At 40.9% G+C, this 25,740-nt stretch overlaps 1 protein-coding gene across 5 annotated transcripts in view; it reads right to left on the bottom strand.

The window, feature by feature from the left end:
- Nucleotides 1-25,740, bottom strand: part of LOC113631214 (DLA class II histocompatibility antigen, DR-1 beta chain) — an 86,441-nt gene that overhangs the window by 390 nt on the left and 60,311 nt on the right. The window contains exons 3-10 of one of the 5 annotated variants that reach the window (XM_027127521.1): nt 22,614-22,827; nt 20,710-20,991; nt 10,938-11,016; nt 7,955-8,055; nt 4,103-4,372; nt 1,571-1,852; nt 704-814; nt 232-255 (exon numbers count right to left, since the gene is read on the bottom strand). In XM_027127521.1, the coding sequence (XP_026983322.1) occupies nt 232-255; nt 704-814; nt 1,571-1,852; nt 4,103-4,372; nt 7,955-8,055; nt 10,938-11,016; nt 20,710-20,991; nt 22,614-22,827 (1,363 nt within the window). Of the gene's footprint in view, nt 1-231; nt 256-703; nt 815-1,570; nt 1,853-4,102; nt 4,373-7,954; nt 8,056-8,146; nt 9,325-10,937; nt 11,017-18,632; nt 18,983-20,709; nt 20,992-22,613; nt 22,828-25,740 lie in introns of those variants that run through there. The other 4 variants (XM_027127520.1, XM_027127522.1, XM_027127523.1 and 1 more) reach the window with 4 other exon arrangements.

Here is a 25,740-nt window from a genome sequence, read left to right as displayed (position 1 = left end):
CAGCTTCTTTCCCCCTCTCCCAGGGTCTCATGTTAAAGCAGTATTGCAAGAAGGGGGAAAAAAAATTCCTAGATCTCCCTGAGCCAAAGCTACTTTAGAGAACTGGCCTTTTGTTAAGTGGCCAGAAGAAGTCTAGAATTCAAAGTCTTTCCCATTATGTCTGTCTTGTCTTCTCTACAACCAGTTCTAGGAGACCAAATCTATCTCTAAAAGAGGATTAAAGGGCATTACCTGTTGGCTGAAGTCCAGAGTGTCCTGGGAAAGAGAAGAGAAGATATATATTTAAAGGATATGGAAGGAATTCTGTCCCCAGCCCCAGGCCCCCACCTGATATATCTCTACCCCACAACATATATCCCCTAATGCCAGGGTAGACAGGAGAGCAGACACTAGGAGCATGTGATCCATGAAGTTTCTGTCACACAAATCCAGTGTAATTTCATCAGCCTTTGTGTCTCTTCCCGCATTTGCCCCAGGATCTCCACCCAAAATCTCCATGCATGTTAACTCTTCTTTTATCTCTACAGGCCATCACCTCTTATTTTTCAACCATAAGTAACCATGAACTGTTGATTTCTGGACTTCCGGAAATTTGAGGTCAATAAAGGGGAAATAAAAGTTTTACACAGGGTCACTGATATACAGTGAACAAACTTGAGCAAAAAAGTCTGTGGGGCATCTCAGCTGCCAACAGGTTCCTTACCTTTCTGATTCCTGAAGTAGATGAACAGCCCCACCCCAAGGAAGAGCAGACCCAGAACAAAGGCCCCGATTCCACTCAGCATCTTGCTCTGAGCAGATTCAGACTGTGCCCCTGAGGAAAGAAGCTAGTTTTAGTGATTCTTATCCCAAATCCAACTTCTCTAATTGAGATTCTGAGATTGAGATCTTTGAGAATGGGGAAAGAAGGATGCCCTGGAAGAACTAGATTGACTGGTCATTTCTGGAAAAGAGGTTAAAAATACAGAGTAGCTACAAGGTTAAGACACTGAACCCATTTAAATATCACAGCCCTGACGTAAGGCCATGACTACAACATCTGATGGGTGAGGACCCTGGGGCTGAATGAGGTTAAGGAGCTTGTCTAGGGTGACAGAGCTAATAAAAGGCAGAACTGAGGTTGGACTCCCCTCATGTCAGGAAGGTCCCTATATTGTAGAGGATGTGCCCCTTCTCAGATCACACTGAACATCTCAGAGAAACAGTGTCAGAAGTACAAGCCCAGCCTGAGGCAGAAGACTGGTGCCCAGGGCCATGTAGTGACCATGACCTGAGATTTCATGGAGGCTCAAAACAGGGACACCTCTTTTCTGCATGTCAGGCAGAATTGCCTCCCAGGGGGTGTAGGTACTTGTAGAAGATATCATAGGATATCTGTAAACTATCAGAGGATTTCTATCACAGGATATTATAAGGTTCCTGTGATATCCTCAATAATAACCTCAGCTGAAGGAGAGGAGAACACAGAGCAAATGAACACATGCTGTGGGAGAGGAGAAACCTGTCACTCAGGGGTAAGCAAGCCCCTCCTTGGTAGGTGAGGAACTTATGAGGCCAGAAAGCTTCTCACTCCATTCCACTGTGACAGGGCTGGTCCGGCTGGGGTGCTCCACGTGGCAGGTGTAGACCTCTCCACTCTGAGGGACTGTTTCAAGCATCACCATGGTCTGGAAGGTCCAGTCTCCATTAGCGATCAGGCCTGTGGAGACCACCCCTGCCTCCTCTTCCTGGCCGTTCCGGAACCACCTGACTTCAACGTGGCCTGGATAGAAACCATTCACAGAGCAGACCAGGAGGTTGTGGTGCTGCAGGGGCTGTGTCTTTGCAGGATACACAGTCACTGTAGGCGCCACTAGGAGAGAAAAAGGTAGAGGGGATAAGTGAGGGAGACAGAGTAAGTCTCATTGGTTGGCTGCCTTTCTGCCCCCAGTCTCCAGTCTCCGGCAGGCCTCCCTGAAAGCTGGCTATGTAGCCCAATAGAAATTAGTGCCATAAGACTTGACTTTAATGCTTACAGTATGGGCCCATTAGATCTGACAGATGTTCAGGAAATTTGTTTTCTATTGTTTTGTTTTTCATAGCATGAAAGAGTTATTCATTGTTGAATTGATGTGTTTACAAATCTTTGCACAGTATATAGTGTATTATTAATAGCATGATTTCTGGAGCCAGGGTGCCTGAGTTCAAATCCAGGCTCTGCCTCCTACTGATTGATCCTAGGTGAGTTTTAAAATTCCTCTGTGCCTCAGGTTGCTCACCTGTAAAGGGGGATAATAATACTAACTTACCTCTTAGGGTTATGTGAGGATTAATGTACCTGAAGTATGTGAAACGATGGCTGGAACTTAGTCTTTAATATATGTTAGCTATTTACTATCTTCATTTACTTGGAGAGAAAATATGACTCAAAGCAGTGTGGATAAATTAGAGGACAGCTTGGGGTAGATGGGGAGACAGAAGATAAAATCCTGGGAATGCTACACTCACACCTTAGAACACCACAGAAAGGGTTCTACCCTGGGAAGCAGGAATAGACAAAGGTGACTCTTGAACTCTGAGTTGAGTTCCAAGGAAAGCATGATTCCTGAAAGGGAGAGAAAGGACCAAGTAAAGTCACTCATTAAAAAAAAACCAAACAAAACCAAAACAAAATCTTATTATTACACTCAGCTGATCAATTCTTCTGCTTTGCAAAACAAGCAGATCTATTACTGGAATTGTATCATTTTACAGTTGTCTTTCTTTTTAAGCTGGCATTTCAGTTCAGGGCAGGGTCTGAGACTCATTAATATGTGTGCTTAGTTCCTGAGACAACCCTTGACACCACCAGCCACAATAAACACAATTATTATTTGCAAAAGAGAAACCTGGGGGGAAAAACATTTTTACAATAATGCAAAGTGGTAGATTTAAGATTGATGGTAAATCATCACTAACAATTTTGCAGTATATTTCATTAAATAAAAATGTTTAAATTCCTAACTTGGAATATAATGAACAGAATCAAAACATAAACCACAGACTGGAGAAAAAGCTAAATCAAATGTCAGCAACTTGTTACTCTTAATGCATAGAGAACTCATAAAATCACCGAGAAAACCGCCAGGACCCAGAGATAGTCAACAATAGATAATCCTTAGAGCCATAACAAAGGTCAGCCAATAAATATGTGAAAAATGTTCAAGAACCTTAGAAATCAAAGAAATTTTAAATAAAAACAAAAAGATATAAATTTTCAACTGTTTGGTAATGTTGAAAAAAGATCTAATAAAGGAGAATGTAAAGTAAAATGAGGTAAATTGTTACAAGTATAAAAAGGATAATATGTAACTACTCAAATACTACTAGCGTTATAAAAAATAGTAACATCAGCATATTAAGTAACAAAATTATAATTCAAAAAGTTGATTTCACAATCATTTCAACTATGTAAAATATATATACTAAGGAGGAAAAAAGCAAGAAATTTAGACCTGAAATAAGCTTCGGAGAGATCAGAGGTGCCACAGAGGCTCCCCTGCCCGCACCTGTCAAAAAGTAGTCTGACACCTTTTTCTCAGTGAAGCGCTCCTACACACAGGCAGACGCGGCACACTTATTTCCGGGGTGTCAGGAGTAAGAGGGTGTGTGCCCAGAGCACACTGTGACTCTTCTCACAGGCTCCCAATCATTTCACTTTCCTCACCTCTCCTTCCCCAAACCTTCCCCCAACCATAGACACCTTGAAGTCCCTCTCGCATCTCTAACCGCCCACCTCAGTCGGAGTTTCCTCCCCCCCCTCCCCTCCCCCACAGGGACCACCAAGGACGCCCGGAGCCTCCCTCCTGCACCCCTCCCGCCACACCTCCCCTCCCTCCCGGGCCTCCCCACACCACACACGCTCTCTCCCCTCTCACAGTCACTGACAAAATCACACACGGTCTCCAGACAACAGGCTCTCACAGGAACCCGCCTAACTTGTACTTGCTCACAGCCCTACACACCCCCCGCCCCCCGAACGCAGTCTCCTCTGTCCCCGTCTCCGTGTCTCTCTGTCTCTGTCTCAAACACACACTCACACGTACTGCGCCCCCGCCCTCTGGCCGCCCAGCCCCGCGCTCACCTCGCCGCTGCACCGTGAAGCTCTCCCCAACCCTGTAGTTGTGTCTGCAGTACGTGTCCACCCCGGCCCGGTGCCGCTCCAGGAGGTCCTTCTGGCTGTTCCAGTACTCGGCGTCCGGCCGGCCCAGCTCGGTCACCGCCCGGAACTCGCCCACGTCGCTGTCGAAGCGCACGAGCTCCTCCCGGTTATACGTGCATCTCACCACGAACCGCACCCGCTCTGTCCCATTAGAGAAACGACACTCGGCCTTAAACTGATTCATGAAAAGTGCTGTGGGGACAGGAAAGATCTGATTACCTGGGCGGGCTCCTGGGAAGAGACTGAAGGCAATAACCACAAATGCAGGGCACCCAGACGGAGGACGGGGCACTGACACTCCCTTATTGGCCCCACTGGCACCCCCAACTACCCCACGGGTTCATCTTTGATCTGCAGGGTCAAGAGAGACCATGGTGGGTGGAGGAGACCCCTCTGATCCTAAGGCATTTGGGATGCAGTCAGCTCTGTACTTGGCTGGAGACCTCCAAACCGGAGCCGGACAGGGATTTGCCCCATCACCACCTCCTCCTGAATGCCTCCACCAGAAAAACACTCTCTGCTTCCTCCTCTCATCCCATGACCCTTTAGCTGTTCCTGAAACACTTCCTTACCTAGTGCTGACCTTGTGCCAAGCCTGTGCTGCTGCCCCTGGGATTCCACAGAAGGAAAAACAAACATCTCCCCTACCTTCTAGGAGCATAAAATTTAGTGAAAGTGATGGACAAAACCCAACCACACAAGAATTAATTATACAGGAGCCAGAAATGTCACAAGAAAAGCGTGGAGATCTAGAACAGAGAATAATTTATGTTAGGGTGTCAGAGAAGTAGTCTCTAAAGACTGATATTTAAGATGTGACATGAAAGGTTAAGTTGATGTGAGCTGAAAGGGAGAGTGGGTGTAGGGGGGTGTATGTGAGGGAAAGAGGAGGCATATTTCAGGTAAGGGTAATATCGTGTGCAGAAGCTTGAAAGACATGATGAACTTCTGCAAGAAATCAGAAAAAAAAAACAGTTCACTGAGCACAGAGAGTGAGGAAGGAGGAGGGTAAAAGACTAGACTGGAGAAATGGTGTGGGGTACTTAGAAGCCTCGGAGACAATGTTAGGATTTTGACTTCATACTAAATGTAATGGGAAACCCTAACCCTAACCTAGGTTAGGTAGAGATACGTGAAGCTACTGAAGCGTTACAAGGAGGGTCATTTATGTTTACTTTTAGGAAATAATTGTAGGTACCACATAGAGATTGGATTTTAGGAGTTCACAAGTGGAGACAGGGAGACCATTTAGGAACATGGTAGAATTCTCCAGTGAAGGTGTGCTTGTGGCTTCATTTAGTGTGGTACTGACAAAGACAGTAGTAAAAATAGAGTGAACAGACTTGGGGTAGATTGTTGTATGACTTGTTAATGAATTAAATGGTGGGGTTTGGTGGATAGAAGGTCAAGCTTATCCCTCAGGACTCTGTCTTCACATATCTCCACAAATAAAAATCAAAGTTCTCACCATGACCATCAGGGCCTAATATGATCTGGCTCCTGATTTCCTTTCCAATCTCATCTTATTTCACTCCCCAACTTGTTTGCTCTGCTTCAGTCACTCTAGCCTTCTTTCTGTCCCTTAAACAGCAAACATCTTCCCACAGTTTGGCCTTTCCCTTGGTCCCTCTCCCTGGAGCATCTGTCCCTTAGATCCCTCACATGTCTGGCTTCTCCTCATCATTTATGTCTCAATTGAATGTCACCTTTCCAGGGAGAGCTCCCTAGACACTTGAATTGAAGGCAGGTGAATCCAATACTCTCTGTCCCATAACCTTGAACTATTCTTTTCAGAGGACTTGCTGCTCTCTGAAATGTTTTTTTTGGTTTTGTTGGTTGTCATTGTTGTTGTTAAATGTTTACTGGATTGTTGTCTTTCTTGTCATTAAGTAAGTTCCAAGATAATTGGGGATTTTTCTATCTTATTCAAATAGGATTGTCTGAGCCCAGAATAGAGCCCAGCATATAATAATAGTTGCTCAGAAAAATATTTGTAGTCTAAATTAATAAACCCAGGGTTCTAGGAAATGATTTTTGTGGGCATCCCAGAAAGCAAGAAAGGGTTCAGCTCCAACACTCTTTTATTCTGATGACACATTATATCCCTTCTACTTCTCATGAAAAACCCAAATTTCCTCTTTCTTCTTCTACTAGTTGGAAGAAACATTCACAGGTAGAAAATGGTAAATTTAAGAGAAGGGGAAGAGTTTATTATGTTCGAAATCATCCTGTGAACCTGTTATAATGCTGAGGGTTTGTGCATACTTTGGGGATTATCAGATCTGGTGATGACATAGCTGGGGAAAATAGGGAGGAACTAAAATTTGAGGTAAACAAACATAGTTGATTAAGGAAAACAGAGGGCATGATCCATGATCTTATGAAATTTGGGTCCAAGACTCCAAGAGACCAATGAGTTCCCTTGACTTGCTTATCAGCTTTCAGCCCAATGGGATGGAAACAACTTTCACACTGTCTGTACCCTAATGAGGTACATGGTTTCCCATGTAAAACTGCAGATATTTGACTATCTGTGAACTACAAAATCAGAATTTCATATAATTTATTCTATGCTCCGGCCAGAGAAGGGGGAGATAGGAGGGAAACTGATAGTATAGAAAGGCTCAGGCTTCCCTGGTGGCGCAGTGGTTAAGAATCCGCCTGCCAATGCAGGGGACACGGGTTCGAGCCCTGGTCCTGGAAGATCCCACATGCCGCAGAGCAATTAAGCCCATGCACCACAACTACTGAGCCTGCACTCTAGAGTCCGTGATCCACAACTACTGAAGCCCTCATGCCTAGAGCCCATGCTCCGCAACAAGAGAAGCCTCCGCAATGAGAAGCCCCCGCACCGCAATGAAGAGTAGCCCCCGCTTGCCACAACTAGAGAAAAACCCGCGCACAGCAACAAAGACCCAACTCGGCCATAAATAAATAAATAATTTTTTTTTTAAAAAAAAAAAAAAAAAAGAAAGGCTCAAAATAGATTCATAATGGTCACTAACCTGTGTTGGGTGTTCAGAAGATGGCTTACATTTTTTAAGGCATCAAAGAACACCCCATAGGTGCTCTTTATCTACAGGGTCATTCCAAGTACTAAGAATCCCTGCTTCAGCTCCAGGGTGCCTTACCCAGGAGCAATAGAGAGAAAACTAACCCCAACTTCTGTCAAAGAACTCCTAGTACAGGGATTCAAACCTTATAAACATTGGAGTTCAGGGAAAATGGAAAGAAGATAATGGGGGAGTTCCCTTGATACATCCTCATATATCAGGGAGAGGTAGCAGCATCACAGATCCTGTTGAGGACATAACACAGGACCTTCTAGGAGAGATCTTCCTAATTATTTAGATTCTCCATAAAATCTTCAGAGAAACTTTCCCTTTTTCTTGTACATTCAACATAATAAAGAGATCTGTTAATGGAGAATTATTTTAACATCATTTTTTCTAAATCTTTTCAAACACCTGAAGGGATGGGATGCAAGGCTGGGGAAGGTTCATTGCTGGACACTTGAGAAGAAATAGACTATAGATATGGAGGCTACGTATGCCACACTCATTGAGAGGGCAAGTATCCAGGCACCTTTTGTGGTAGATAGATTGGAGATCCATGTGATAAAGATAGGTGGTCACTAAAAACAAAGTCACTGCACCACCAGGGAAGCCCGAAAAGTCACAACTTTTAAAGAAGGCTGGTCTGGACACAGAGATAAAGCTAACTCCCTTCCTTCCCCCACCCCACAATAGCTCACCCCCCAAAGTGTTCACTTACATGGGGTCTCCCTGGCCCAAGCAAGGGGAGGGCTCAGCACCATCAGTATCACTGTCAGAGCAGCCATCCAGGAGCCTCCGGAGAAATACAGGGACACCATGCTGGAGAACAGGAGAGGACAGGGTGTGAGGGGAGCAGGCAAGCCTCGCTGAATTGGGAACTGCGACTCTCCTCCACCCAAGTGATACCAACCAAGGAATTCAGTATTTGCTCCTGGATTGGGTTAGCTCAGTGTTGGAGAACCAATCAGAATCACAGACGAGAAACATCATCAGTTACTGGTCAGAGATTCAGTGTGAAGGTGCTCTTCTGAAACTTAGAATTTCCTCCATTAAAAGGATTGTTTTAATTTAGTGCTTTAAACGTTTGATCCAGTTGTATCTGACACATTTTATTTGGGCTTCTCTTGAGAGCCAGCTCCCTGCTGGTCAATGATGTGTCACATGTTTGAGCCTAAAGATCATTCATTTCTCTTACTCGAAGACATAGATATTTTGACAAATATATGTGTGAGTGTGTTTAGGAGTTGAGCAGGTAGAGAGAAAGTGATTGCAATTTAGGAGACCTTTAATTTGGTCCTTCATGTACTTGTAGATCTGGCGAAATTATTTAACCTCTGCAACTGAAATGAAGGCACTGTGATCTTTCAGGTATAACAATACTGAAAAATGCTGTGATTCTCTGCATGCTTTAAGGAACACCATCCCCTGGTAACTGATGATGTGACAGAATTATAGCTGTTGTTTAGAGTATAATCTGTACTTCCTGACAGGCAGGGGTGTCTCTGATAAACTAAAGGAAATGGAAATTTAGTGAATTATTTAACAGAGTGAAAAAACTTTACAGGTTTGTCTCCTGATGCTGTCTAAGTTTAGTGGCACCTCCAGAATATTCATACAGAAAGGGGCTTAGAGGAGGCAATCTGCATGGAATGGAAGATCTTGAAGGCATCTTTGTAACATTTAACTTAACAGTGTGATAAAGCCAGCTGTACTGATCAGAGTTTGCAAGTGACTGAAAGATCGATAAAAAGTCAAAGTCTGCCTTTGACACAACACCTCCTCTTTAGAATAATTAATATTTTATGTAAAATACGTTCAATTCCTTATTCTTGGCTCCCATTAGGATTTTCTTACTTTCTTGGGAACATGTCCTCTTATAACTCACCTTCTCTTGCTTTATCCCCAGAAGATATTATAAGAAGATGTTGCTAATGAATACATTATGGAGTGTTCATAAATAGAACCCTATGAAAAAACTACGAATTATACCCTTTGATGTAGTCATATAATCTTAAAAATGTAATTCTACTTTTAGATTATTATTACACATTATATTAACATAAATATAATATTTCAGATTTAGAATGGACTTTAAATGCAACTATTTATTTAAAATTATGCATTAATTCACACTCTGCCCAAGCCACCATTCTTTTTTTTTTTTGCGGTACACGGGCCTCTCACTGTTGAGGCCTCTCCCGTTGCGGAGCACAGGCTCGGGACGCGCAGGCTCAGCGGCCATGGCTCACGGGCCCAGCCGCTCCGCGGCATGTGGGATCCTCTCGGGTCACGAACTCGTGTCCTCTGCATCGGCAGGCAGACCCTCAACCACTGCGCCACCAGGGAAGCCCCCAAGCCATTCTTTATGTGCCTTAATATTTCTAGTGACTGTACTCATCATGCTGCTTTAAAATGATTAAAATTTATTGAGTAAATTTTGAGAGCTTTACTTAGTACCCAGAATTATACAAAGACTTTTTACATGTCTTTTTAAAATGTAATTCTCACGTCATCTCAGTGATTCAAGTACCCTTTTTAATCCTGCAAATGGAGAAAATAAAATAGTGGAAGGAGGTTAGATAATCTTTGCAAGGATACAAGACTAGTAAATGGTACACTCCAGATTGAGCCAAGTTACATGTGATTTCAAACCCTGCAAACTCAGCCATCACATCATACCACCTCAGATTTAATTTCTAAAGAAAATAATGTCCCTTACATTTAAACTATTTTTATCACTTTAATTCACGGATATGTGTATCAATAAAACTACTCCTTTTAATAACTGACAGCATCATGTAAATTGAAGTAGCTACAGTATAGCAATTGTAATTCTTTAAAATTTCCCTTCATCAACTTTGTAACCCTCCTCTGGAAATGACAGTGTTTGCATTTGTCTTATGTAATAATGCCCGTTGCTCCCCACAAGTCTCCTGCTTATTGAGGTTGCAGAGGCCTCCAAATTCCTAAATCTAATCCATGGTCCCCAATCATTATTTTAGATTTCTTGGCATAACGTAGTGTTAATCTGAACATTTTGGAGTAGAATAGAAATAGTATCTTGCTTACCATGGAATAATATATTTCTATTAATGTGGAAAATTCAAAATTCTTGGAGAGGTTGGGTAGAAGTCACTATTGTCCCTGGATTCCAGAACAATCTATGTCCCTAAGACTCCAGTGGTAGTTCAGTACTATTGGATATTGTGCAGTTGCAACCATGAGAATCTCATGTTTAATTTGACCAAGAGAAAATCATAATTTACACAGAATTAACTAGTTGTGACATGTGAAAATCTGAGAAAGTCAAACTAAGGTTCCCCTTAGATTATAGGATAAAAAGAATGGCAAAGAAAAGTAATTCTATATCAAGAACATACTGAAATAGAATTAAAGAGAACAGTATCAAAACTTGTTCATATAAGTTTGATGTGCAATTTACTAATTGTATAATATATATACTGAAACATAGTTAAAGAGAGCACTACCAAAACTTCTTCATATAAATTTCACGTACAATATACAAATCTTACAGATTTATTTTAAAAGAGAATGAACCAATGACCTAAATTCTGTACGTTGTATACATTTATGAATAATAAAAATGTGCTGCTCTAAATATTATATATTTCAACTTTTCTGCAATATTAATTCAATAGAAGGACAGTTCACGTAAAACAATGCAGCAATTGTCACCGAACCATTGCTCCCACAGGTGATCTTGAGGCTGAGCTCCTTCACGGAAGGCAAGAGGAGAAGCAATCCTGCTCAGCTTCTGCTCTGTAAGAGAAGTGTCAAATAAAGGCTTATTTCCTGAAGAAAAGGCAGTTATACTGGTTTCTGGAAGAGAGTGGTTATCAGTACAGAAGTTCTAGTCTTTGCTCTTGTTGTGTGAGACAACAGGTTTGTTTTTATGGAAAATAAATTGCAACACTCGTGCAAGCAAACAAGTGGCATCAGAAGCACAGACTTGTTGAACAACAGGAGGACTGAAATTTGTATCATTACAGAATGCCTTGAGTACTACTAATCGTCACAGCCTAGGACTCACTTGTAGTAAGCCTGAAGGGTTGCAATACATTGGGGAAAATGGGGTCTTAGTTGTCAGCAAGCCAGTTGGCGTAGAATGAGTCTTGTCCAAATAGTCTCAGAATATTCTCTGTAGTTTTCGGAAGCTACCACCACTAAACTGGAACTTAGTGAGAAGCAGGTCAGTGGTCTCTTCATTTAAGGAAAAAATATTATTAATAAGAAACGGTGAGAGTAACATCATCATCATCATGGTGGAGTGAGATGTTTCCTTTGTCTGTCCCCCTCATCTACAACCACTGAAACATCCACAACTCAACAAAGATGGCCCTGCCTGACACACCAGGATGCCGGAGAATTCCACACATCTATATATCTGCAGGTGGGTGGACTGGAACACACAAAGGAGGCAAAGCGGGAAAACAGTGAAGGTGGCGCCTGTGATCCAGCGCCCCCAGCCTAAGCAGCTGAGCTCACAGCCCTAGAGAACCCAGCAGCCACAGGGGAGATGGAGCACAGGACTCTAGCCTCCTGGCCACAACAGTGCCCACAGCCACAGGGAACTAGGCAGCAGCAGTAGGGGGATTTACAACCCCATCCTTCCATCACAGAGGAACCCACAACTCCATCCCCCCGGTCTCTGCCCACAGTGGTGGTTCCAGTGTACCTGACAACTCAGGACAGAGTAGAAAAGCCCTTGACCCTGGCCCCCTTTCCCCCACCCTCTTCTTCCCCTCCCAACAGCAGCAGAGCCTGTGACTCAGGAGACCCCCATGCTCCATCCAGAAGTGCCCATCATCCCATTGCCCCAGGTGGCAATTCCAGTGACACTAGCAGCTGCAAGGTACCAATGACCCAGGAAGTACAAGCAGTAGCAACGAGGGTACTAGGTGGCCAACACCTCTGACAGAGGCAGTGAGAGGTGGAAATTGCCAACTCTCAAACATAACCAGAGGCAGCGCTAGTAGGAGAAACCAAAAACCTGTGCTGTAGCACCACCTACTGGAAACCACAGAAAGAACTCAGAATTAAAGTTTTAAAATTTTTTTAAAGCTTTACCTAAAGAAGAAAGGTGTTCACTACTTCAAATACACCAGCAGAGGAACAACTCTTCAACCAACATGAAGAACCATTGTTACATGGTACCACAAAGAGAAAATGACAAAATGGCAATTCTCCAGAAACCAAACTTAAAGTCATGGACTATTGTGATCTGACAGAGATTTCAAAATAACGAGCTACTAGAAAATCCAGAAAGGCAGTTCAATGAGCTCAGGAATAAAATTAATGAACATAAGGAATATTTACAAAAGAGGTAGAAACTCTAAAAAGAAAAAAACAGAAATCCTAGAGCTGAAGAAATCAATAAATGAGATGAAGAATGCATTAAAAGCATTGGAAATAGAGGAGACCATATGGAAGAGAGATTTAATGAGTTTGAAGACAGAAATCTAGAAACGATACAAGTAGAAGAGAAAAGAGACTCAAGATCTAAAAATAAATGCAGAAATTCTATGAGAATTATTTGACTCTTTTACAAAGGGAAAATTAGGATAATGGGTATCACAAAAAAAAATTAAAAAAGAGGGAGAAGGGAGCAAAGAGTTTATTCAAAGAAATAATAGCTGAGAAATTCCTAAACCTGTGAAAGGAACTGGATATGCAAGTCCACAAAGCTAAGAACAAACCTAATTATCTCAATGCAAAAAGACCTCTGCAAGACACATTACATTAAGTCTCTCAAAAATTAATGACAAAGAAAGAATTTTAAAGGCAGCCAAGGAAAAAGGATGGTATACTCCAAAGGAACCCTCATTAGACTATCAGCAGGTTTCTCAGCAGAAACTCGACAGAAAGGTGAAATGACAAACTCAAACTTCTGAAACGTAAAAACTGTCAGCCAAGAATACTCTATCCAGCAAAGTTATCATTCAGATATGAAGGAGAAGTAAAGGCTTTCCCAGACAAACAAAAGCCGCAGGAGGTCACCAACATAAACCTTACAAGAAAAGTTGAAAGTGCCCTTCTACCTGAGACATAAAGGCAAAAGTATACAAAACTTTAAGTAAGGTGATATACTGACAGACAGAATCAGAAAATTGCAACTCTATATCACAACAGATCTTAAAACACTTCATTATAGCATGAAGGGGAAAGGGAGGAAAAAAAGCAGTAAAAATAGCTATAGCTGCCTCAATTTGGTAACAAGCTCACAACATGGAAAGGGATAATTTTAGACAACAGAAACATAAGAGAACAAGAGGAGAAGGATGGAACCCATATGGGCAAATGGAGATACGATGCTATCAACAGAAAAAGGACTATTTTATCTGTAAGACATTCTATACAAACCTCAAGGTAACCAAAAGACATAAACCTAGAGCAGACACACGAAACAAAAAAGAGGAAACTGAGAAAAACATTATGCAAAACCACCAAACTAAAATGGCAGACAGAGACACAAAGAAAAGAAATAATGGAGATATAGAGCAACCAGAAAAGAGAAGACAAAATGTTAGTGCTAGGTTTTCATTTATCAATAATCACCCTAAATGTAAATGAATTGAATTCACCAATCAAAGGCACACAGTGGATGGATGGATTAACACACAAGACCCAACTGTATGCTGCCTCTAAGGAGACTCTCCTCAGCTATAAAGACAAACAGGCTCAAAGTGAAGGGATGGAAGATGATACTCCAAGGAAATGGCAGCCAAAAGAAAATGGGTGGAGCCTCACTCATATCAGACAAAACACACATCAAGCCAAAAAAGATAAAGAGACAAAGATGGACATTTTATAATGATAAGGGGAACAATTCATTAAGAAGACAAAACTGTTATTAATATATGTGCACATAACACAGGAGCACCAAAATATATAAACCAAGTATTAATCTATCTAAAGGGAGAAATCAACACTCGACACAATAATGGTAGGGGACTTTAACACTGCACTTATATCAGTGGATAGACCATATAGACAGAAAATCAACAAAGAAACAGTGGCTTTAAATAAAACATTAGGCTAGATGGATTTTAAATATCTGTAAAGACGTTCCATCCAAATGCAGCAGAATACACATTCTTCTCAAGTGCACATGGAACATTCTCAAGAATAAACCATATGTTGAGACACAAAACAAGTCTCAATAAATTTAAGACGATTCAAATCATAGTAAGCATCTTTGCTGATCACAATGGTATGAAAATAGAAATCAACTACAAGAAGAAAGCTGGAAAAATCACCAATACACAGAGACTGAACAACATGCTACCAAATAACCGTTAGGTCAATGAAGAAATCAAAGAAGAAATTTTTAAAGTACCTAAAGATAAATGAAAATTAAAATATGAAATACCAAAACCTTTGGATGCAGCAAAAGAAATACTAAGAGGGACATTTATAGCAATACAGGCCTACCTCAAGAAGCAAGAAAAATCTCAAATAAACAATTTAACCTTACACCTAAAGGAACTAGAAAAAGAAGAATAAATGAATCCCAAAGACAGTAGGAAGCAAATATTAAAGATCTGAGTGGAAATAAATGAAATAGAGAGTAAAAAGGCAACAGAAAGGATCAATGAAACTAAGAGCTGAGTCACTGAAAAGATAAACAAAATTGGCAAAACTTTTTCTTTTTTAATTCTCAAATCTTTAGCTAGACTGACTAAGAAAAAAAAAAAGAGAGAGAGAGAGAGAAAAGGATCTGATAAATAAAATCCGAAATGAAAGAGGATAAATAACAACGGATAACACAGAAATACAAAGAACTATAATAGAATATTATGAACACTATACACCTACAAATTGGACAACCTAGAAGAATAAACATATTCCTAGAATCACCCAGGCTTCCAAGACTGACTCATGAAGAAACAGAAAATCTGATAGCCCAACCACCAGCCCAGAGATTGAAAGAGTAATCAAAAACCTCTCAAAAAACAAAAATCCAAGACCAGATGGCTTCACAGATGAAGTCTACCAAACATTCAATGATTTAATACGTACTGTTCTCAAATTATTCCAAAAAATTGAAGAGGAAGGAATGCTTCCTAACTCATTTTATGATTCAACATTGCCCTGATAGAAAAACCAGATACAACACACACAAAAAAAATTACAGGCCAATTTCTGTGATGAACATACATGTAAAAATCCTCCACAAAATATTAACAAACCAAATGCAACAATACATTAAAAGGACCATACACCATGATGTGGGATTTATTACAGGGATGAAAGGATGTTTCAACATCAGCAGATCAATCAACATGATACACCATATTAAAAACTGAAGGATAAAACTTACATGATTATTTAAATAAATGTATGAAAAGCAGTTAACAAGATTCAATACCTATTTATGATTAAAACTCTCAACAAAATGGATCTAGAAGTAACAGAGCTGAACATAATAAAGGCTAATTATGGCAAACCCACAGTTTACATCATACTCAACTGGGAAATTTCTAGTAATTTTATAGATATGTGCAACTATCGCCACAATCCAGTTTTAGAACATTTCTGTCACCCCAAAAAGTTTCCTGTTTACAGTTAATTCCCACCCCCACCCCAAGCCCTAGAGACCCACTGATTCGCTTTCAGTCTATAAATTTGCCTTTTCTAGATGTTTCATGTAAATGGAATCATATGACAAGTAGTCTTTTGTGTCTGGCTTATTTCACTTAGTATATATTTGAAGTTCATCCATTTTGCATCATGTATCATCAATTCCTTTAAATGTGTTTCACTTGTTCTTTTTTATTGCTAAATAGTTTTCCATTGTATAGATACAGTGCATTTTGTTTTTCCATTCACTGACTGATGGATACTAGGCTTGTTTCCAGTTTTGTGTTATAATAACTAATGTTGCTATGAACATCTGCGCATGCATATTTGTGAAGTATCCATTTTGTTTAAAGGAATGAGTATGGGCTATACCTGACAAACAACTTGAAACTCTCTATACAAATCTAAACGTCAAATGTCCAGGGATCTAATTCTGGACTTTGTTTTACTGGTGTATATAACAAATAATGAATGAATGCCAAAAAGTGCTTAATGAAATAGAGGTATAATAGGTTTTAGCATTTTAAAAAGTGAGTCATTCCTCATTATGTGTCTTTAAAAAAAATTTCCCTGGAAAATATACTTTTCCTCACAAAATTAAGAGTCAGTATATGCTCTAAAATCAAGTAAATAATCCTCCTGCTTGCTTGCTTTTTGGGGGGAAGGAAGTGGCTTACAGCTGATATTTAAGTCTCAATGCTAAAAAAAAATCCTTGCAATGATGCTGTCCATTAAATATCTATCATCCTTCATAAGGAAATCACTAAAAACACAATCTAATACTTCCATACCCTAAAATCATCCTCCTTACCCATGGACCATTTCTTTCTCTCTAAAAAAGATGATTTTAAACCTTTTCTTCCCTTGTGTATCACGGGAGGCAGGCCCATGTCACAAAGGATGAATCAAGGTTTGTCTGAGCCTACCATTGTAATCCATGGTCCTCCGAATGTGTGGGGAAGTCGGTCTATTGGGAAAACTCTGCAAGAAGTTTGGTTGCTCCTTATAAAACCACACGAGAAGAAACAGTTCTCTTTTCTTGCCTTTAAGATCATTGGTGATGCAACTGGCCTGATGAATTGACCAACTCTGGAGATTCCCTACCTTGGGTCTATCTGTTATGTGAGATAAATAACTTAAAGAAAAGTAAAGCCAGTTAGATTGGATTATCTGCTACTTGCTAGAAAGCATCTTCATAGATATATGCATACCGTATACTTTACTTCTATTTTATCATTTCCCACCACAGGTCTCAAATAAAATGAGACAACTTATTTTTTCATCCCAGAGAACAAAGTGACAGTGAAGGTGCAACCCTGGGATCAAATAGAACTTATCCCAACTGTATGCACATTGCAGACATGACTACTGGTTTATCAAACTCCTACAGGATGATAACCTGTTTCACACAAATAGCACAGTATAATTAACATATGCAAAAATAAGCTTTTAATTTGCTTGAAAATAAAATAATAGTTATGTCTGACTGTGGAGAATTCAACTATTACTTTGAAATAAACTTCTGAATCTATTAACTACTGTTTAGATTTGATTTACATTTGAAACTGACTCTTCAGATGGAATACAATAGCAGAACCCACCGTCTTCTTAACCAGTTTAATTACCTTTCTCTGAGCCTATCCAACTCGCTTACATTATTAAAGTCTTTGGAATTTAGAACTATATACGTATTTACAATTATAGTTCCACAATCTTTTATGCAAGGGTCAAAAAAAGTTTGATTTACTTTTCTAGCTTGTCTCCCATCATATACTTTTTGTCAAGTTTGTTTTAATCATTCCAGTTTGTTTTTAGTTTTTATGTATCTCCTTGTTAAACTTTTGATTTAAAATTTTTATTACATAAAATATTTGAATGTCCCTCAAGTTAAAACTATTAAATATATTCGAAAAAGTCTGGCTTTCATATTTGTCCCCTTCAACCTATTCTCTCATCTGGCCCTAAAGGCAACCATTTTTTAAAAAATTCCTGCCATTGTTTATATTTACAAATGTAAGTAAGTGATAGATAGATAGATAGATAGGGTATAGTGATATATTTCTATTCTCCTCTATCTTATTTTTTTAAAATGTTGTATACTATACAAATCTCCTATACCTACTGAAAGTGCATTTTGGGGATTATTCCATAACAGGGATTCTCATTTGTCTTCCAACTGCAGGATATTTCATTGTTTGAATGAACATCCCTGTATTCATAAATTTTCCTTTGTTTCTCAGAATTGTCTCTGATTTCTGCTGAGATAAGATCCATACAGGATTTTCCCTTGAAAGACAGTAAGTTTGTGACAGAAACTGGAGGGCCTCAGAAATGCATCTTATTGACATGAGTTGTGGCTCTGTCCTGATGGCCTTCCAAAACCTATTTATGGGGAAGAATGCATCCCAGCCAAAGAGTCAGCATGTCACTGATGTTTATCTGAGTGACAGAAAAAGACAAATGTTGAAGCCCACCATTAGTCTAATTAAAGAGGTGATCAAGGTGTGAACTAACCCAGGATTAGATACTCTTTAAAAATCATGGAAAAAGAGAAAAAGAGTATGATTATAAATTTCGCAATTTTTAAATAATAACAGATTTTTATAAAGTGTGCTTATCTTTGAGATTACAAAGATGCAGGAAACCGTCATGATAGGGTCAATTAAGGGCTTTCTCCTAGCTCAGGAAAACATGCCTAATGACAAAATGCAGAAAACTCGAGGAAAAAACAGGGAGAGAAACAAGGAAACCTCCAGTTCCACAAGTGACCAAAATTCAGGAATATAAATAATAACCATTAATAGTTTTGCGATGAAATCCTCCCTTTCTCTTTTCTTTCTTCTTCTTTCCTTGAAACTGTATGAAGCAGATGATTGTTACTCCATATTTATTTGAGAAAAACATTATATAATAATATGGACAGAAGATGATATCAGGTGCACAGGAGGCAGTAAAGATTGAAAACAGAGGGAACCAGGAAAGAATGAAGATAAGGTGTTGCAAACAATATGAGGAATGTCCAGGTCAAACGCGGGGGCTGAGGAAACCAGCAAGAAGGACGTTTTCTGCAGGGTCACTCAACCAGGAGCAAACCAGATCCTGATAAACACTCTCGTTTTGGAAGAATAAGAGCTAAGCAGGAGACCTGTTTAGGCCATGAAGAAGCCGGGACAGAAGGTTCTTCAGCGGAGGAGTCCTGCAGGAGACAGAGGACAGAGTCATTTCCTGTCTTAACTCTACAAGCAGCTTTTTTCCCTCTCTCTGTCTCTCAGGCCTTCATGTTAAAGCACTGCAGTAAGAAGCGGAAAAATTCTTAAGTCTCCCTGAGCCAAAGCCACTTTTAGAGTTCAAGCCCTCTGTTTAGTGGAGAGAAGAAGCTTTAATGTAAACTGCTTGATCAGAAGTCAGATCCAAAGTCTTTCTCATTATTTCTGTCTCCTATCTTGTCACTTCTACCATCTGTTATAGGGAGACTAAATATGATCCTAAAAGAGAGTTAAAGAGCATTACCTGTTGGCTGAAGTGCAGGATGTTCTGGAAAAGAGGAGGGAAGATATATACTTAAAAGATACGGAGGTAAATCTATCCCCAAACACAATGTCCCTGGGCCCAGACAACTCTCCTAAGACTTCTCTAACACCACAACCCACTTCACATGATGCCAGGGTAGAGAGAACAGACACTGAGAGGATGAAGCTTCTGTCACACAAATCCAGTGTAATTTCATCACCCCTGTGTCTCTTCCTGCATTTGCCCCAGGATCTCCACCCAAAATCTCCATGCATGTTAACCTTTTTCTTATCTCTGCAGGCCATCACCTTTTATGTTTCAACCACAGCTAACCATGGACTGTCAATTTCTGGATTTCCAGGAAATTTGAGGTCAACTAGGTAAAGAAAGATTTTATACAGGGTCATTGATATAGAGAGAACTAACCGGTCAAAGTCATATTTCTTCCCCAAAACGTCTGTTGGGAGTCTCAGCTGCCAACAGGTTCCTTACCTTTCTGATTCCTGAAGTAGATGAACAGCCCCACCCCAAGGAAGAGCAGACCCAGAACAAAGCCCCCAGTTCCACTCAGCATCTTGCTCTGAGCACATTCAGACTGTGCCCCTGGGAAAAGAGGCTAGTTTTAGTGATTTTTATCCCAAATCCAACTTCTCTATTTCAGTCTCTAAGACTGAGAGCTTTGAGAATGGGGAAAGAAGGCTTCCCTGGAAGAAATAGAGTAATTGTCCATTCCCAGGAAAACATCTTTAAATCACACTGAGTAGCTTCAAGGTTAAGGCACTGAATTCATTTAAATATTACAGCCCTGACATAAGGCCACAAGACTTCAGTATCTGATAGATGAGGACCCTGGGGCTGAATGAGGTTAAGGAGCTTGTCTAGGGTGGCAGAGCTAATAAAAGGCAGAAGTGAGGTTGGACTCCCCTCATGTCAGGAAGGTCCCTACATTGTAGAGGATGTGCCCCTTCTCAGATCACAGGGAACATCTCAGAGAAACAGTGTCAGAAGCACAAGCCCAGCCTTACATTGCCCAAGGGTCTGGTGCCTTGGGCAATGGGGTGACCATGAATTGTGATATCATGGAGGCTCAGAACAGGGACACTTCTTCTCTGCCTGCCAGGCAGAATTGTCTCACCAGTGGGTATAGGTATTTATAGAAACTATCAAAGGATATCTACAAACTATCAGAGGGTTTCTATCACAGGATATCACAGGGCTACTCCCAGTAACTTGTGCTGAAAAAGAGAAGAACATGAAGCAAATAAAAATATGGTTCAGGGAGAGGAGAAACCTGACAATCAGTGGTAATCAAAACCCCCTCCTTGGTGGCTGGGGAACTTATGAGGCCAGAAAGCTTCTCACTCCATTCCACTGTGACAGGGCTGGTCCGGCTGGGGTGCTCCACGTGGCAGGTGTAGACCTCTCCACTCTGAGGGACTGTTTCAAGCATCACCATGGTCTGGAAGGTCCAGTCTCCATTAGCGATCAGGCCTGTGGAAACCACCCCCGCCTCCTCTTCCTGGCCGTTCCGGAACCACCTGACTTCAACATGGCCTGGATAGAAACCATTCACAGAGCAGACCAGGAGGTTGTGGTGCTGCAGGGGCTGTGTCTTTGCAGGATACACAGTCACTGTAGGCGCCACTAGGAGAGAAAAAGGTAGAGGGGATAAGTGAGGGAGACAGAGTAAGTCTTGTTGGTTGGCTGCCTTTCTGCATCCACTCTCCAGTCCCAGACTGCAGCCTTGGGCAGGTCTCCCTCAAAGGTGGCCATGTGGCCCAACTTTAGGAGTTAGTACCATGATCCTGAACTTAGCCCTTACCGCATGGACCCATTAGATTTTAGAGATGCTGAGGATACTTGTGTGTCTTTTTTTCCCATTGCATGAAGCAGTTTATTGTTGATGTGTTTACAACTCTTTGCAAGGCATTTAATTAAAAGTGTCATTTCTGAATCCATGTTGCCTGGGTTCAAATCCAGGCTCTGTCTCTTATGGATAGAAAGCTGAATCAAATATCAACAGTGTTAATTTTGCTGCATAGAGAATCTATATCACTGAGAAAAACACCAGGACTCCAGAAATAATAGAGAATAAATAATAGAGCAGTAACAAGGGGCCAATAAATATGTGAGAGATATTCAAGGACTTTAGAAATCAAAGAAATATAAATATATATATATAAATATATAATATATAAATATAATTTATAAATTTATAAATATATATATTATATTATTATATTTATATTAATATACATTTATATATTATATTATATATATATTTATATTAATTTATAAATATATATAAATATAATTTAAATATAAATTTAAAATAAAAAATGTAACTTTTAAACTGAGTACTTGGCACTATATATCTTTGAAACAAGATCTGATAAAGGAGATTGTGAGGTGAATTGTTACACTTATAAAAAGAAATATTATGTAACTACTCGAATACTATTAGCGTTATAAAAATAGTAACATCAGTGTGTTAACACAATTATAATTCAAAAGCTGATTACACAGTCATTTCAACTATGTAAAAATATATAGGCTAAGAAAAAAAAAAAAGGCGAAAAATTTAGACCTAGAAGAAGTCTCAGGAAGATCAGAGGAGCCGCAGAGGCTCCCCTGCCTGCACCTGTCAAAAAGTAGTCTGACACCTTTTTCTCAGTGAAGTGCTCCTACACACAGACAGACGCGGCACACTTATTTCCGGGATGCCAGGAGTAAGAGGGTGTGTGCCCAGAGCACGCTGTGACTCTTCTCCTCACAGGCTCCCAATCCTTTCACTTTCCTCACCTCTCCTCCCCCAAACCTTCCCCCAACCATAGACACCTTGAAGTCCCTCCCCCATCCCCAAACCGCCCACCCCAGTTGGGGTTTCCTCCCCTCCCCTCCCCTTTCCCCTCCCCTCCCCTTTCCCCTCCCCTCCCCCTCCCCTCCCCCACAGGGACCACCAAGGACGCCCGGAGCCTCCCTCCTGCACCCCTCCCGCCACACCTCCCCTCCCTCCCGGGCCTCCCCACACCACACACGCTCTCTCCCCTCTCACAGTCACTGACAAAATCACACACGGTCTCCAGACAACAGGCTCTCACAGGAACCCGCCTAACTTGTACTTGCTCACAGCCCTACACACTCCCCGCCTACCGAACGCAGTCTCCTCTGTCTCCGTCTCTGTGTCTCTCTGTCTCTGTCCTTGTTTCAAACACACACTCACACGCACTGCGCCCCCGCCGCTGGCCGCCCAGCCCCGCGCTCACCTCGCCGCTGCACCGTGAAGCACTCCACAGCCCCGTAGTTGTGTCTGCAGTACGTGTCCGCCTTGGCCTGTTTCTGCTCCAGGAGGTCCTTCTGGCTGTTCCAGTACTCGGCGGTCCGCCGGCCCAGCTCGGTCACCGTCCGGTACTCGCCCACGTCGCTGTCGAAGCGCACGTACTCCTCCCGGTTATAGATGTGTCTGGTCATGTACCGCACCCGCTCCGTGCCGTTGGTGAAGTAACAGTAGCTCTTAAACTGGAGCAGGAAATTCTCTGCGGGAGACACCGCCGCTCAGTCAGGCCTCAGCCCCAAGCGGCAGCCGACATTACATTTGTTGAAAATCTTGGTCCCACTGAAATTTATATTTTTTAAGAATCCAGACCCACTGAAGAGCTGTTTTTCCAGGAAAATTAATTTGTTCAGGACCAAGGTTTATTTATTTCTTTGCTTGCCAACCAATTGCAAAGTCATAGTTTATCCTTCACATCATCTTTTTTCTTAATTTCTCTGCCTCTGGTCCACTACTTATCTATAGTAGTAAATTACAGCCACAGACATCTTATTCCTGTTCATGCCTCAACGATTTCATTTTCTAACTTTGTCTCCTAGTTCCAACAATACAAGTAGGCATCAAATTACCACCCTTGGCCAGATGTAGAACTTGTTTCTGTAGTCAAGTCTCCTCAGAAGGGGAGAAACTAAGAAGAAGATGATATTCTCATATAGACAGTTTACAAAAAAATGAGCAGGTCCCCAGACTTTAAGTAGAGACCATCACCTAGAAATGATGGCAGAAAGAAGGGTACTCTGGGTCAGACCAGGTCTATTTTACTATTCAGAAATTCTCAAGTATCTTATCGACACATGACAACAGCGTTACAAAATTAAAATGTGTGAAGTTACTGCTCACTGTAGCTTGTATGGTTAGCACTGTTTGTCCAGTTCTTGTCCCCAACTTAAGGTTGCCAGATTTAGCTAATAAAAATACAGGATTCCCAGTGAAATTTCGATTTTGATAAATTACTGTTGTTTGTCACAACTTCAGATTTAACTGAGCATCCTGTATTCAATTTGGCAACCTTAGCCCACCTTGCTAATGTAGCCTCAGAAGGAGGAGGATATTTAGTACTTCTTCTTTGTATTCTTTAACACATGCCCATGGCAGGCTGCAGAAAGTGTGGACACATATGGACTTTTCAACTAATAAATGCAGAATGAATGTAAATGTCTCTTTTTTTGTAAATGTCTCTTTTTTTAATGTAAATGTCTCTTTTTTGTCAATAACAACAAAAAAGAGACATTTACATCTTATTTTTTATTTTATTATTTTATTTATTTAACTTTTTATTTTATATAAGAGTATAGCCGATTAACAATTTGTGATAGTTTCAGGTGCACAGCAAAGAGACTCAGCCCTACATATACATGTAACCATTCTCCCCCAAACGCCCCTCCCATCCAGGCTGCCACATAGCATTGAGCAGAGTTCCCTGTGCTATACAGTAGGTATGTCTCTTTTGTATTGGATCTAGCAGACCTTGCAGCACCCCTCCACACACACACACACACACACACACACACACACACACACACACACACGTCCAAGACACACACTGTGCATATGAACATCAGAAATCTTGTCAGTAATTCAGACACAATCAAGCCACTATCTACTAATGGTGGTTAGAATCCCAAGCTGTAGAATCAGAACTTCTGAATTTGAAGATGAGCTCTTCTACTTACGTCAGTTTTAGCATCCATGAGCCTTTTTTCTTGATCTCCAAAACAGATTTGATGATAGTATATCCCTCACAGTATATATATATATATATAATTTTACTTATTTATTTATTTTTGCAGTACACGGGCCTCTCACTGTTGTGGCCTCTCCCGTTGCGGAGCACAGGCTCCGGACGCGCAGGCTCAGCGGCCATGGCTCACGGGCCCAGCCGCTCTGCAGCATGTGGTATCTTCCCGGACCGGGGCACGAACCCGTGTCCCCTGCATCGGCAGGTGGACTCCCAACCACTGCGCCACCAGGGAAGCCCCTCACAGTATATTTTTAAGTGTGAAATTAAAGAGTGGCACTTCCTAGTGCTGATCATATAATAAATACTCAATAAATATATTGACATTTTTATTTTTATAACCCTATGATAGCAAGCTCACAAGATCTTTTTATTCCTTAACTTCCTAAAGCAAGTAATATCTGCATCATCATTTGGCATTGTCTTCAATTAATTTAATCACTAGTTACCATTTTGAGCAAATAAGAGCAGAACATTTTATATATAATAATGTGGTATATATAAATCTAACACAAAAGGGGTATGCTGACTTAGAAGAAAGGGAATTTCTATATACTCAGACTTGATAATATAATCTAAGTTCTAGAACTAACAATGTGGCACTGGACAAATAACTCAAATTTTTTGAATTTTAGATTCCATAGATATATATGTTTTTTTAACTTCTTTATTGGAGTATAATGGCTTTACAATGGTGTGTTAGTTTCTGCTTTATAAGAAAGTGAAACAGTTATACATATACATATATCCCCATATCTCCTCCCTCTTGCGTCTCCCTCCCACCTTCCCTATCCCACCCCTCTAGGTGGTCACAAAGCACAGAGCTGATCTCCCTGTGCTGTCCAGCTGCTTCCCACTAACTATTTTACATTTGGTAGTGTATATATGTCCATGCTACTCTCTCACTTCGTCCCAGCTTACCCTTCCCCGACCCCGTGTCCTCAAATCCATTCTCTACATCTGTGTCTTTATTCCTGTCCTGCCCCTAGGTTCATAAGAAGCATATATACACTACCAAATGTAAAGTAGATAGCTAGTGAGAAGCAGCTGCATAGCACAGGGAGATAAGCTTGGTGCTTTGTGACCACCTAGAGGGGTGTGATAGGGAAGGTGGGAGGGAGACGCAAGAGGAAGGGGATATGGGGATATATGTATATATATAGCTGATTCACTTTGTTATACAGCAGCAACTAACACACCATTGTAAAGCAATTATACTCCAATAAAGATGTCTAAAAAAAAAGATTAGCAATAAATCTTTTTCAGTAAAGTCTGGGCCCTTTTGAAATGACTGCGTCTGTGTTAGACCCTGGAGCAAGTG

Source organism: Aethalodelphis obliquidens, unplaced genomic scaffold (genome assembly GCF_003676395.1).
Source record: "Aethalodelphis obliquidens isolate GAN/ISIS:26980383/991018 unplaced genomic scaffold, ASM367639v1 scaffold31, whole genome shotgun sequence".
Lineage (NCBI taxonomy): Eukaryota > Metazoa > Chordata > Mammalia > Artiodactyla > Delphinidae > Aethalodelphis > Aethalodelphis obliquidens.
The sequence above is the reverse complement of the archived record's forward strand: the minus strand, read 5'-3'. Positions and strand labels throughout refer to the sequence as shown.